We start from the raw sequence: 14,809 nt of genomic DNA on the forward strand, positions 1-14,809 counted from the left end.
TCTCTGAAATCTCTCAGCCCCACTCACCTCACAGAGTGTTTGTTGTGGGGGAGGAAGGGAAAGGAGAATGTTAGCTGCTTCGAGACTCCTTCAGGTAGTGATAAAGCGGGATATCAAATCCAAACTCTTCTTCTTCTTAAGTAAATCTTATAAAGCCATAGCATCCGAATTATATAGCTGGTGGCAACGTGACTAACTTTAGAAGTTGGGGTCTCAGTACAAATAAGTAAGAAAGGAATGCCATGTAATTTTCCTGGGAATATTTAACCACCAGCAAGACTAGAAACATACATTTTAAAGTGGAAAATCTCAAGTGTGAGGTACAAATCCCCACAATTATATGACAAGCTCTTTCTTAATATGATGGTCTCCACAACCATTGGGAGCAAAACTTGAAGCACCCCTTTAAGCCCCAAGGCTCAAAACTAGAATGAAGTTTTTTAAAAATTCATATTTGTAGGTTATACGTTTATACTTTTTAAACCTCCAGGTTATTCAAGTCTTAAACACCCTTCCAATAATAGTTAATGTTGATGAGTTTTCTACTAGAATCAAACCAAGGCAAATCAGAAGAAATTAAGATCGCGGCTCAAGAGACAACACAATGAGAACTATTAAAGTGGCAACAATGTATTTAAGTACAGTGGTACCTCAGGTTAAGAACTTAATTCGTTCTGGAGGTCCGTTCTTAACCTGAAACTGTCCTTAACCTGAGGTACCACTTTAGCTAATGGGGCCTCCCGCTGCCGCCATGCCGCCAGAGCACGATTTCTGTTCTCATCCTGAAGCAAAGTTCTTAACCTGAGATACTATTTCTGGGTTAGCGGAGTCTGTAACCTGAAGCAAGGTACCACTATACTTTGAAATTCACTAGCAAATAACAGAGCAATCTTAGATGAAGGTGGGGAGCAGAGGAGCCATTTCTGCAACCAGCTTGCACTGGTCATGTCAGACTGTGGGTTTTTTTGTGTTATTTGCTAGGAGGATCCTTGAGCCCCTGGATCCTGCTAAAAAAAAGGTGAGACAACAATTGGAAGTAGCTTGGCTGAGTGACATTGCAGCCTCAGCCACAGCACAGCCCCCTAAATGGTGGTGCTCCTCTCTGCCAACAGAGGCCAGAAGGGAGACAACTACATAAACATCTGACACCCCTCACCATCATTACCCAGATAAGGTTCATCTTCTGAAGAGTTAAGAGCCTATTAAATGGAAGAAATGCCTATTTCTTTTTTAGCAACAAAATTCTTTGCATTTCCTACTAGAAAATAAAACATAACAACTTACTGTAAAATTAATGAGGTCATAGTGGAGATGTAGCTGCTTCTGCTTTGTAACATGTATCGCTCCAGATTCATCTCTCTTAACCTGGTGATGAAATAAGGTAATTCATAGGAACATAATAATCTGCATTATACAGAGTCAGACCATTGGTCCATCAAGCAATTGGGCTGCTTACAATTGGGCTGCTTACCTTCAGCTGTGTTTTCGTCTAACACCTGCAGAAAACTTTTTAAATTTGCCAACATTTTTCATGATAGTCAGCTAGTGATCAGCTTGTGTGTGTTTTACTGTATTATATTTGTTGAGAACAACTCTGATATATTTTTTAATGAAATTATGGTATACAAATAATTCAGGAAATAAATAAAGAAGAGTGATTCCCACTAATCCCAACATACACTCAAGTGAAAGTCAAACTGAACAATTAGATACTTTGGCTTTTTCAACAGACTAGTAAGCCAAGAAACTCATCTACAACACAACTGTTGCCATCCTACAGTCTGAGCTTCTGTAAGTTAATGACCAACTACTCTGAGGGAAAATGTATTTAGAAAGCAACTCTCCAAAGCTGATTGATAAAATGAACCTTACCAGAAGGAAATGGACAACATCTCCTCGGCAGAAGGCAAGCACGGGATTCACAGATGTCTGCACAGCAACAAAATGCCATGCTAGCAATGGAACACTGGAGGGGTCCATCTGAAGATGAAAATATACTAGATTCTTAGCACCAAGTAAAAGAAAGAAAAAGTACTGGCTGTAGAGGGAGGAGAAGTACTGGTTTGAAAGTGAAATATACTGGTCTAATTTAAACTCAATTTACAAAAAGACTTGCTATTTCAACAATGCTATAGTCATGCTCTTTACTAAATATATATAAAAAATACTTTACTTTCCAAAGCTTTATAAAGATGTAATCAGCTTGAAATGTACAACATTAGCATCTCCAGTCCTTGCAGAGGTGGGTGCACTTAAGCCTACTGATTTCAATGGTCTTAGGTATGCCTCATATGGCAAAGAATTACTCCATCGGTGCAGTGTGTGTTGTATAAAGTTCTTACAAGACAATGGAAGGCTGTGTTAGACATCCAAACTAAGGTTCTCCCCAAATAATCCTCAGGCCTGGCCTAGTACAATTTTCTGCCTTAGGCAAAGGACAAGATGGCGTTGTGCTCTCTAGTCACATGTACAGAAGCAGCCTAGACCAGAAGTTGATTCAAGAAAGGAACATTCTCCACTATATGTGAAGGAGGCAGGCTAATTTTGGGGGTGCAGGACAAGTCATGTGGGACACACAGCTCTGTCCTTCAACAGAGGGTAATGGCTAGGTGGAATGGGGCAGGATCAGGAGAAACAGTCAGAGCGTGAGGGGCATTACCCAAGGCAGTTTCCTCCCTCTGCTTCATGGTAGGGTTGGCCCCAGTAACCCTCATGCTCCACCAGAGCACTTTGAACAATCATGAATTTGTCAAAATTACTCACACGGCCGTATGGGAAAGTCATCCACACTTTCAAAGACGGTTTCAAGCCAATGACAAGAATCTGCAGGTAGAAGTGAAAGTAAGTAATAAACATTCGGCATTCGGCAATATTTCTTCCATTTTAAAACAGGATGTCTTGTGTAGAAGTCACCTTTGTTAAGGAAGCCATTGCAAGCAGGGAGTACTGGGTGATGGGATGGTCTCTCAGTTCAGTCTTTGCATGTAAAGGCTCAATGCAGCAGACTTCTCCCTTGGAACCACTGAACAAGCAGCGTGACTCACATGTTCTCACACCCATGACTCTCCTGAGAATAAAGTAAAAGGACATAAGCAAACAGCAACAATTTACAACGGTGACTTGTGTGTATAGGAAAATGCATATACAATTTAGCTTTCAAAAGTGTTGCATGTAATTCCAGGAATGGCTTTTAACAACTACATTTGCAAATCCAGCACAAATGATACTGACCAGAATACTCAAGGGATACTCAAGAGAGAATTAGGCCTCTAAAGCCTCTAGTGTTTTTCCTCAGTCTGTTCAACTTGAAATCTTGAGCACAACCTGGTGTTTGAAATGCTGCACTTCAAGTTCTTAGAAAAGATTTCATTATAAAGGGTCTATTTCCAACAATGCTGTCATCTGACAATAAACCCACAGATTCTTACCTGAAAGAGAGTTCGAATACTGAGCCTCCACTGTCGTTGCAAATCGCTAGCGTTGGATCATCTGTAAACTGAACAGAACATTACTTTTCCCCCACACATGTATCTTCTCAGCAACTTTTAAAACTTTCTTTCATTAACATTACCTCACTTGTTAATGGACACTACCCTAGACCAGATGGATGGGAGGTGGCCTGCTCTTAATGGGGTCATATTCCCTCAGAAGAAGCGGTTACACAGCTTAGGGGTATTTCTGCAACAACTGCTGTCGCTTGAGGCTCAGGTGGCCTCAGTGGCGCAGTGCGCCTTCTATCAGCTTCTGCTGGTGGTCCAGCTTCACTGCTATCTGAACAGGGACACCCCAACCTCTGTTGTCTATGCTCTGGTAACCTGCAGGTCAGATTATTGTAATGTGCTATATGTGGGGCTGCCTCTGAAGACAATTTGGAAAGCTCAGCTGGTGCAGAATTTAGCAGCCAGGTTGCTTACTGAGGCAAGACAGTTTGAGCATATAATGCCAAACCTGGCCTGATTGCACTGGCTGCTAATTAGTTTCCAGGCCCAATTCAGAGTGCTGGTTTTGACCTATAAAGTCTTAAAGGGATCAGGACCATGGTTCCTCAATAATTGCCTCTGGCCCTATGAATCAAACCTGGACATTCCAATCTTCATCTGAGGCCCTTCTTCATGTGCCTCACTGTTTGTAGAATGCTCTCGCCTGGCACCATCATTATATATTGTTATGCACCAGGCAAAAGCTTTCTTCTATAACCAGGCCTTTGATCTTTAACTATCTGTGGCCTTTCAGAAGTGGGTGGGATATTTTTAATATACTTCTCTTTCCTATGCAATTCAAATTTTGAGGTAAGAAATACTGGTGCTGTATTAGGTATGCACAATTTATTATCGTCAGAAAGATCTAACACAATTTCAGTGCAGCCAACACAGCTCACAAAGCAGAATTAATTAATATTTCTTACCTTAATGTGCAAAATTGCTGTTCCTGGAGGATGAGCATCTGTTATTGATCTCAAAAGCTTTCCACTAGCCAGATCCCACATTGTAATCTATAAGTAAAAGACCATTAATTTTCTCTAATACAAGCCTGAATTACCAAAGCATGAAGACATCTATGAAATATTTGCCAACCATCTTGTTGTGTAATCAAGCGTTATTCAGTTATTTTGTCCTAGTTTTCCAAGCACAGAGTGTACTTCACATTTTATAAAGTTTTAGAGAACAAAGGTCTAATTCAGACATCACGCTTCCCCACTGCCATGGTTTGGGAACTGGGAGCAGACTCCTCCTCCCCCAGGGGTGCCAACTTGAATAAAATATGGGGGGGTCAGGTAAGCAGCACCCTGCATAATCGATCACATGACACGGTGCTTGCACACCATTTGAATGGCAATGTCCATCAACTGGGGGGGGCAGCCCCCTCAAAAAAAATTTGAGAGGGCGAAGTCCCCTCGGCCCTTAGGAGTTGGCTCCTATGTCCTCCCCTCCTCAGCCCTCTCTCCTGGCTAGCAGTAAGTATCCCGACTGCAAAGTCTGAGCTGGAATGATTAACAAAAATTACTGCTAAGCACATTTTGATAGCAAATGGGGTCTAATCCTGGTTTCAAACTCTGGTTTGAAAGCTAATTATGGTTAAGAGAAATTAGGGTTATACTGGTCAGGCATGATTGTCGACTGCATTTAGTAACAACAAGAAAAGGGAGGGCCAAGGGGCGTGGAGCAAAAGGGTGGGGAAGGCCACAAAGTTTTCTTAATTGCCACATCACATCTAAAGTGCACTATGGCTTGTCCATCAGTTTAAAAGCAGAAGCTTCCTCCCACCAGCTTAGCCAACATGATTGAGCAAGACTGCCAAGATTGCTCACTCCCAATTTCCAAAATGATGAACATGACTCTATCTATCCATCTACCTATCTATTCTTTGAAAGTTTCGCTAGGAACTGAAATATAGAGTTTACAAAATAAACAAATAAAATGGATGATGTTTTCTCTCATATGACATTTTTATTGAGAAAATCAAAGCTAGACTTAAAAGCTGAATTTTCTGGCATTCAAATAAGAACTCACGGAGTACAAAGAAGTACTGCATGGGATACATGTACTGCTTGCTAATCTATATCACATTTGGGGTCAACAGGTTTCTCCCAACAATAAGCCACAGTAGAAAGAAATTATCTAAGGACATAAGAAAAGGTGTAAATAGAAAATCATCGCTCTCCAGAACCAAATAAGAAGAGCCCAGCTGGATCAGGCCAAAGGCCCATTGAATTGAGCATTCTCTTCCAACAGTGGCCAACCAGATACCCATAGGAAGCCTGTGAGCAGAACCCAAGTGCAATAGCGGTCTCCTCACTTGCGATCCCCAGCAACTGGAATTCAGAGACACTGCCTTGGACAGCAGAGGTGGAACAAAGCCATCGCAACCAGTAGCCATTGATTACAGGTGTCCCCTCACTTACACACAACCACATATACACGTGGTGTGTTGGGATCACAGAATGCTGTGTGTGATAGTAAGTCTACAGGTTTGAGTTTGCTAGCTGATGCAATACTTTCTATGCAAGTGCTGGGTCAGAATGACTCAGCAGTAAGGTGCTGACAGCTGATTGGCTGTCATCGGCTTAAAAGGGAAACCTATCCAGCAGTAAGGTGGTGGTGTAGAGGAGTGTGGGCAGAGAGTTAGAGGTCTTCCTATTTGCCTTAAGGTGCAGCCAGGTACTCTGACTGTATGAACTGCTCATATATTATAGCCTGTAGATATTTGTATAGCTCACAATAAATATACTGCACTGAAGAACCTGGAACTCTGAGCATTTCTGCTAAAGCGCCATGAAGAATTCGTGACATGGTGCTGGGAGATAATAAAATAATTCAGTTCAAACCCAGAAATGGCAGGAGAGAACTAGAGAGTCCTCATAGCTCATGAGGAGACCCTCCCTGGAGCCCGAAGAGGATGACAGTGAAGGCAGAGGAAGCCCCAAAGAGACTGAAGGTGCAACGGGGCTTTGTTTACACTGCTTAGCCTCTCCGCCTAAAACAGCAGTTCTCAACCTGTGGGTCCCCAGATGTTGTTGGACTACAACTCTCATCATCCCTGAGCTCTGGCCTTGCTAGCTAGGGGTGATGGGAGTTGTAGTTCAACAGCATCTGGGAACCCACAGGTTGAGAAAGGCTGGCCTAATAGTTGATGTCCGGGGTGGTGCAGCAGATTTTGCATGCAGCCTCCAGCCTCCTGTCAGCCCCAGAGCTTCAATTCTAGTTGTGGATATTTTTGGATACAGTGTTTTTGGTATGGATTGAAAAGAGAACAGCAGAGAGGACATTTAAAGGGTGTTTCTAGAGGGTGCTCCACACTTTACCCGATTTCACTGAAACTTAACCCCTGGGTTTGCACATCTACGTTGGGGTAGACAGAACACAGCTAGACTTACTTCTGAGTAAGCGTGCACAGTATTGTGCCACATATCAACCTTACCTGTCCTTTTGCAAAACCACACAGAAGTCTTGAACAATCGTTGTTGATGCTAAGAGCAGATATAGCCCCATACTGTGCTCCAACTGCGGTACTGCCCAAACAAAGCCGAAGAGCCTGGTTAGGATCTAAACACAAAGCATGCCTAGTTAACATACGGGTGCATCAACACCACAGATCAGCACATCCATCCTGGAATCAAGAGTAATTCTACACATCATGAATTGGCTCATTTCAGACATCACATTTTCAATCATTCAACCCATGATATGGAGAACTAGCAACAAACTGTGGTCTCTCACCCTCATTCTTCCTTTCCAGGTTTGCATAATCATGATTACTTGTGACACCTAAATTGGACGTAACATGCTTACAATTCACCAGGAGGAGGTGGTGAAGAAAGCTTTTGTGGAGAGTGAAAAATGAGGAGCAACCGCTTATGTGATTTTAAAGACAGAATTTAAAATTATAACAGTGAAGAGCTATGACACCCAATGAGGCCCACAAAACTCAGGAGCAACATGACCAGTGCTATAAAGGGAAGAATAAGCCACATAAAAAAGAAAAAGAAAATAGCACTATTTGTAGCAGCAAGAAGAAAGGAGACAGAAGCAGGTCAATAATAAAGTCAAGAGATAACATAACGAAACACTTCAGTTCTTTCAAGAGAAAGATTATATTTTAGAAATTTAATACAAAAAGGCTAGAGAATAATAGAAAAATGGAGAGTAGAATAAAAGCTATGCCTCAATTAAAAGCTTGAGGGAAAGAATAGAACAGAAAATTATTTTGCTATGGCCTCCATGTTTTCCTCCCAAAATTCCATGGAAGCACATTGCACTGAGGGAATTTCAAGGTCACAAACATGGTAGCAGGCTGCCAATGGACAATATCTGCTGTTGCCACTAGCACCATCACAGATTATGTAAAATATATTTTTTGAAATGAAAAATAAAAAATCCTATAGGTCAAGATAAGCAGTTCCCACTCAACTCCACGCCCGTTTGGAAGCAAGATTACATACACACAAATATATGATAATGAAGATCACCAAACTAAAGATTGCAACAATCCTCATCTCTCACCTAGTTCATGATATGGCATAGACAGCTATTCAAATAGGAAGGGAGCGGAAAAACACGTTCCTTATTTTAGTTCAGCAGCTCTCTAGAAACTGGTAAGACTCTCTATTCAAAAACTGTAAGTGCCCCAAGGCTACTTGAGTGAAGTTTCTTATCCATTTTCAGTACATGATACTAATGTGATCAAACTTGGGTTTATGCCCAAGTATTTTAAACTTATATGCATGTTAAATGTTGTCAAACTTTCTTTTTTAATACAACAGCAGCTACTTTAAAAATGGATTGGAGGAAGTAAAAACTAGGTATATGGCTTCAAACTCCTTTGAAAAATAAAAAATTCATAGGCTGATCTTTGAAGGATGCCAATACAACAACAGGATGTTTTGCAACCTTGTGAATGCATAAAGTCTGTAGTGGAAGGATATGTTATTACCTATTATTTGTAATTATTAAGAACAAACAGCATTTAACAAAACCCGGATTCATTTACACTGTTGCAACACAATAAAACACCACACATTAAAAAATAAATCCAGGAAGTATGGGCCAAACACATGCTGACAGGCCTATGCAGTTTAAAATTTCCTTGAGTAGCCAGTCACTTTAATGATTGCTCTGTACTGCTTTTAAGTTTTTTATGTCACTGTACACACCCCTAATGTTTTGTGAGCAAATGGTATATAAAAACTTTTATAAATGAATTAAGTGAATGAATTGTATTTACCACAGAGCATGCTCTATAAAAATCAAATCATCATTTCCCACACATTATATCTCTGCTTCAAGTATTATTAATTATTATTATTATTGAGGTTTTTATTCATTCATCCATTTATATAAATGAATGAAAGAGCCAGGGCAGCAAACACATCCACAATTTCCAAGAAAAGTTAAAGTTAAAAACATTATTTTATCCAGTCACTTCAGAGTTACCAGGAAGAGGTATCCTTCAGCCACCTAACGCCTAAGTAAACCAAAATGTTTTCAAATTCCTTCTGAAAATTAATGATGGGAGCAGATGCACCTCACTAGGGAGGGCATTCCACAAATGGTGTACCACCACAGAAAGGGAGAGCTCAATCTCACATTGCCCACCCACCCACCCATCCTGCGAATGTACCCATGAATGATTTCCGTGCTCTTACCAGGTCACCCTTCACTAGTCATCCATCTCTCACCAAGAGGCTGGGTTAGGCACATGCACACCCCTTCCTAGTTGTTTCTGGCTCTCACCCAGGAACCAACCCAGTCAGATGTACCAGGGGGTGGGGAATGCCCTCACCCATCCCTACTGCAGACTTTCAGAACACAAGTTAATTGGCTAATTTTGCTTAACCATAAGGACATCCCATCCTTATGGTTAAGAAAATTCAGCCAATTAACTTGTGTTCTGAAAGTCTGCTTAACCATAACGACATCTCACGCGGGTGACACTGTGGTGTAAACCACAGAGCCTTGAGCTTGCCGATCAGAAGGTTGGCGGTTCGAATCCCTGTGACGGGGTGAGCTCCCGTTGCTCGGTCCCTGCTCCTGCCAACCTAGCAGTTCGAAAGCACGTCAAAGTGCAAGTAGATAAATAGGTACTGCTCTGGCGGGAAGGTAAACAGCGTTTCTGTGCACTGCTCTGGTTCGCCAGAAGCAGCTTAGTCATGCTGGCCACATGACCCGGAAGCTGTATGCCGGCTCCCTCAGCTAATAAAGTGAGATGAGCGCCGCAACTCCAGAGTCGTCTGTGACTGGACCTAATGGTCAGGGGTCCCTTAACCTTTAAGGACATCCCAACCTCATCATTTTAATTAGCTGTGAGGTTCAGGATCACCCCCACCTTGCCAAAGCCGCTGGAGAGAAGAAGAGTGTCCACAAGACGGATGGTGGAAGAAGAGGGAAAGGCAGGTGGGGAAAGCAGTTAACACCGTCAGAGGTGGCAGGCAGCCAGTTTCCTCAAAGAAATGCCAGCAAACCTCAATGAACTGAAGCAACGCTGTAAAGAAGAGCGGACCCAAATTCCTCCACTATGATGTGAGAAGCCGATAAAGCCACACAGAAAACAATTGCTTCAAGTTATTGCTGCTAAAGGTGGTTCTACAAGCTGCTGAATCATAAGGTGTACTTAGTTCTTCCACAAACGGCTTCCCCATTTTGGCTTTATTTTTGTTAAATAAACCGTGACACGGAGTAATATGTCATGTGTTGTTGTTCATCTGAGGTTGTATTTACCTAATTTTAAGACCTGCTAAGGAGGAGGTGATTGGTACTTTGTCCTGATAATACCACAGAATTCAAAGAGGGTGTACTTTCTTTTCCCCGTAACTGTATAGGCGGTTATTGAATGTGTTCTGGTAGGAGACCAGTACCTCTTGCCAGAGTGATAATCAAAGCTATGATGTACTAAAAGTTACAGACAAAATATTTGTCTCTTCTTCAGAGGAGTTTCCCAGCACAGGAAATAGCTTCAGGGTTTTCTATGAACTCCTGCACCCTATGCCCTAAAATTACATTGTGAACATATTGTCCAGACCTTCAGTAAGCGGTATACAAATACCTTCAATAAATATAAATTTAATCTATCATATCAGAATTCAGAGCATAGTTGTGGCAGTTTTAAAATGTGGATCTGTTCATGCAAGTTACATGCACAATGCAGCGGTACTATACCTTTGCCTTCTCAGTCCATGAGGAAAAAAGTTGAGAGAGAAAGAAAAGCCAGAAGTCAATAGGGAGGAAAAATATCCAATAAAATGTTTCTGTTCAGCAAGAGGCTATCACAAATCAGTTTCTGCTGGTGGTGGGGTGGGGAGAAACAGGCGAAATGCCTATTTATTTCTTTGTAACATGAGGCCAAAACAGCATATCCAGACAACACTTCCTTCAAATGCCATATAGAGAACTGAGTAAAAAAACAAACCCCTACCTTATTTGAACATAATCTTTTTTAATCCAGAAAGCCTGCAAGTCAACATCATTTTAAAATACATCACATTACTTACATGTAGCATGTCCTGCTAAGCTTACTGAATCAGATGACCAGATATATTGGTACTACTTATGTAACAAAATACAGTAACAAAATACATAGAATATGCCACAGAAATCAAATTCCAAAGTGATTTTCTGAAGTTTAAGTAGTTCAACAGGTACCCTTGCTTACCAAATATCAGTGCCAGTCCATGGGATGTTCCCACTGCTATGAGACTTGAGGCTGCCTAAACAAAGCAAAGCCAAGGGAAAGCATTAAGACACTTGAAAACAAGGCAGACAATAAGCAATAACCCAAAAGCAGCAATCAGATTATCAATGTTTTAAGTAAGCAAAACTGAAACCAGAAATTAACCCTAAAAGGTTATGCACCCATGGAGTAGGTTTCTATAAAGGACTCAGAAGAAGCCATATCAGAAATACTTGCTGACCAAATGATTAAAGATTATTTCACAAAAAGAACTGATCCAAGTGACCTTTATAATTGGAACAGGTGACTGACAGGATTATCCTCATCATTATCATCATATACATTAGGTGGCAGTTAGACTTCCTGATTTTTCATTAAGCCTACTCATTGGCCTGTGCACAAAAACTGGGCTCATCTATTCCCCTTTCCTCCTCCAGTGCCTCTATGAGGGAAAAGAAAGGATATTTTCACTTTAATGTAATCATAGTTTAGCATTACAGCCCAATCCTAAACTGTGATTAATCTAACTATAGCTTATTGAAACAAGCCAACTTAATAAACCATGGTTTGAAATAACCTAATGAGCCCCATTATAGCAGAAGCCCTGCATAAGGACTTCCATTTGTGCAACAGGGCTTCCCTCCTCTGTGTATGTGTGTGTCTGAAATTGGCTCTGGAGGTGTGAGAACCTCCAGAACAGCACACAGGGGAAGGAGAGGGAGGCTGTTCCATCTGGAAAGCTGCAATGCTTGTGCAAACATTCATCAAAGCACAACAATGAATCCCACCCCATGGTTTTAAGTTGGGTTGTTTCAGTAAACTATGGTTAAGGCTAACTCCAGATTGATCAGGTAATACCAAACTCAGATAAAAGAGGTTAATAAAAAGCAAGGGTTTCCCATTTCTTTCTCATGGCTAAGGAGCCCAAGCCTGGCAATCCATAGCTTAGCTTTACACCCAAACGTTGCTTATCACAGCTACTGCAAGGGTTACTGGAGTACCAGATTGTGTGCACTGCTTTGGGTCCTTTATTTTGTTACATGGATTATTCACATCTATTCATTCATTCTATATAGTAATACAAATGAAATAGTTTTGGAAAGAAACAGGGTCTGCAAAAATACTGTATCTACGAGCAAGGTTTTAAGAACGTCAAAAATGAAACAAGCATTGTATAATTATTCATAAACTTACAATTGCAGTGGGTAAGCCAGCATCCACTTTGGCCTAAAAGAGAAAGATATATTATGCAACTAACATCAATAATCATAAGAGTGAAACACAAAATAATCTGCATGTCAGATATAATCATGTGAGGCTTCCCAACTTGCCATTTGAAATAACAGAATCATAGAATTGTAGAGTTGGAAGGGTCTTGAGGGTTATCTGGTAAGCCTACACTTGCCATTAAGAAGCTGAAGCTCTGACTCAAACACCCCCCACAACCAGATTAATTCCATATGGGAATTCATCATGTTATGACTGCGCAGAAAAGGGTTCTGCTCACTCCAGAGTGGATTTTGCTTTTCCCACAGATGGAAAATACCCCAAAGCTACAAAATGCAGGGGCTAGAAGCATCCTCCTCCTGGGTTTACCATTATGTGTGACCATCACCAGTATGGAGTTAAAAGGAGCTCACACCCAGTCCTAAAATTACCCAGAGAATCGTTTTTTTCAGGATTCTCAAACTAACACCTGCGAGTTTACCAGAGCTCTTTTTAACCCACGTGACAGTCAGATACAACACTAGAACGCTTTGAGGGTTTTCAGTTTTTTTACAAATCAAGCGGTGCATAAATGTTATGAAATAAATAGAAATAAATAATAGAAACAGAACATGAGGCAGTGGAAGAGTGTGCTTGACCACATATCCAAATCCCTAAACCCCAGTTAGTTGTAGACTAGGAAAACAAACTTCATGTTTATCCTTTTCTACCCGCTGAATAAATATCGTAAGTGTACCACCTAACTATTGTCTCTTCCGACTTGTGTACTGTCCAAGTTGTTCATCTGCCTCAGTGGAGAAAAGCTACTTACCGCTGCAGATACTATCTGAGCAGAGATTCCTTTCAGAAGGGACAGCCGTATCACAGAGCCATGGATGGAGAAAGAATCACGAAGTTTCTTCTTCCTTCGTAAAGTAAGGACAATCTCTCAGAACTCTACATGTAGTTAAGAGCCCAGTGCTATAGTGAGAAACTGCTAGATGAGGGGCTAAAGTCCCACTGTGCCAGCAGAACACCAGATACACTACAGCCATGCAAATGCTACCATGACACATGTAACAGTGCAACATCACAGATACGTCAGCTCAGAAGGCTACTAGTGGGGTGGAGCTGTGAGGACATGAGTGGCACAGGAGAGGAGGGCACTTATGCCATTTCCTACACCCCCTCATGCAACTGCCATACCTCATCTCCCATGGTGGGGCGCAAGTTACCAATCCTATGAAGTAAGTTCCTGGAGACTGTCAGTGATGGCATCGATCACAAAGGAGCCACATCAAGGCATTTGCCCACAAAGAGTTACCTTTTCAGGTGTGTTCTATCGCCGCTGTCAGAGCTTGCTACAGATGAAGTATCATATGAGTGAGTGTCAATGTTATCAATATTTAGAAGGGAAGGATCCTCAAGAACAAATGGCTCTTCTTCATCATCAGTCTAAAAAAGAGACAGAAATAACATAGTTGGCCAACCATGCTATATCCAGCCTTGCAATGCACTAATGTAACTTACAGCAGTACTGCCTGGGTTTGCCAGGTTCCAGTTAGGCATGGTATTAGACAGGGATGAAAGACAGACTTTGCTCAAAGATTGCTGAATAAAATCCTACTGGTGGGTTCAGAAAGGCACACACAGAGAGAAAAGAACACACAATGCCAATTAAACAGCTTTGCCAATTTTTAGAGGAGCTTGGTCCCATTTTCCAAGGTAGTTTAAGAGCAGTGTCACGTTATGATAAATTGGTCTGTGAGCAATTGCACATTTGCATTTTGCTCTTCCAGCACAGTGTGCAAATAAGGGTTTCGTACTACCCTGCTCAACTCACCTCATTTAAAATACTTTCCAGTGTTGGGGGAGTATCAACCTGAGGAATATCAAACTCCTTGTCATCTATCTATATCAAAAAAAGAAACATTTTTAAGCTTCATCATGAAGATGTTGGCTGACCACTTTTGACAGTGAAATGCTTCATGCTCCTAATCACTCTTCCCTGGGTGCTTTTTTCTGAAAATCGGTGCTTTCAAAAGGAAAATTTCAATTGGGAGCTACTGTACACACACACTATGAAAAATTGGGAATTTGATCAATGTAATGATCTAGGGCTGAACAAAAGTTTAAACTATGTAAATACCAAATATGTGCAACAAAAATGCACAGATCATAAACACAACATAAAACCCAGGACTTTCTGGTAATGAAAACACCAAAGCCTGAAGGTGAGAACCAGAAAAAGGATGACCGTGTCCGTCTTCCCCCTCTGTTGCAGCAGGATGGCACTTTAGGAATTGGAACTGCGGTCTCCATTGCTCAAATTGTCAATCCCTGTTTAGCTGCTGTATAAGCACTTCCAAAAGTCTGCATCTGAATGCCCCTAAGAGCTACATAAAGTGGGATATGAAGGGGTTAAGAGAGCAGCTAGAAC

General features: G+C 41.3%; 1 protein-coding gene across 8 annotated transcripts in view; it reads right to left on the minus strand.

Annotated features, from left to right (window-relative positions):
- Positions 1-14,809, minus strand: part of VPS8 (VPS8 subunit of CORVET complex) — a 94,259-nt gene that overhangs the window by 76,291 nt on the left and 3,159 nt on the right. For 4 of the 8 annotated variants that reach the window (XM_083616229.1, XM_083616225.1, XM_083616230.1 and 1 more), the window contains exons 3-14: positions 14,213-14,281; positions 13,694-13,824; positions 13,202-13,295; positions 12,358-12,390; positions 11,146-11,200; positions 6,919-7,043; positions 4,406-4,492; positions 3,429-3,496; positions 2,914-3,067; positions 2,764-2,823; positions 1,873-1,980; positions 1,285-1,365 (exon numbers count right to left, since the gene is read on the minus strand). In XM_083616229.1, coding sequence (XP_083472355.1) covers positions 1,285-1,365; positions 1,873-1,980; positions 2,764-2,823; positions 2,914-3,067; positions 3,429-3,496; positions 4,406-4,492; positions 6,919-7,043; positions 11,146-11,200; positions 12,358-12,390; positions 13,202-13,295; positions 13,694-13,824; positions 14,213-14,281 — 1,065 coding nt within the window. The remainder of the gene's footprint in view (positions 1-1,284; positions 1,366-1,872; positions 1,981-2,763; positions 2,824-2,913; positions 3,068-3,428; positions 3,497-4,405; positions 4,493-6,918; positions 7,044-11,145; positions 11,201-12,357; positions 12,391-13,201; positions 13,296-13,693; positions 13,825-14,212; positions 14,282-14,809) is intronic. The other 4 variants (XM_083616231.1, XM_083616227.1, XM_083616232.1 and 1 more) reach the window with 1 other exon arrangement.

This window comes from Podarcis filfolensis (genome assembly GCF_964270895.1).
Source record: "Podarcis filfolensis genome assembly, chromosome: 5".
In the NCBI taxonomy this organism is placed as follows: domain Eukaryota; kingdom Metazoa; phylum Chordata; class Lepidosauria; order Squamata; family Lacertidae; genus Podarcis; species Podarcis filfolensis.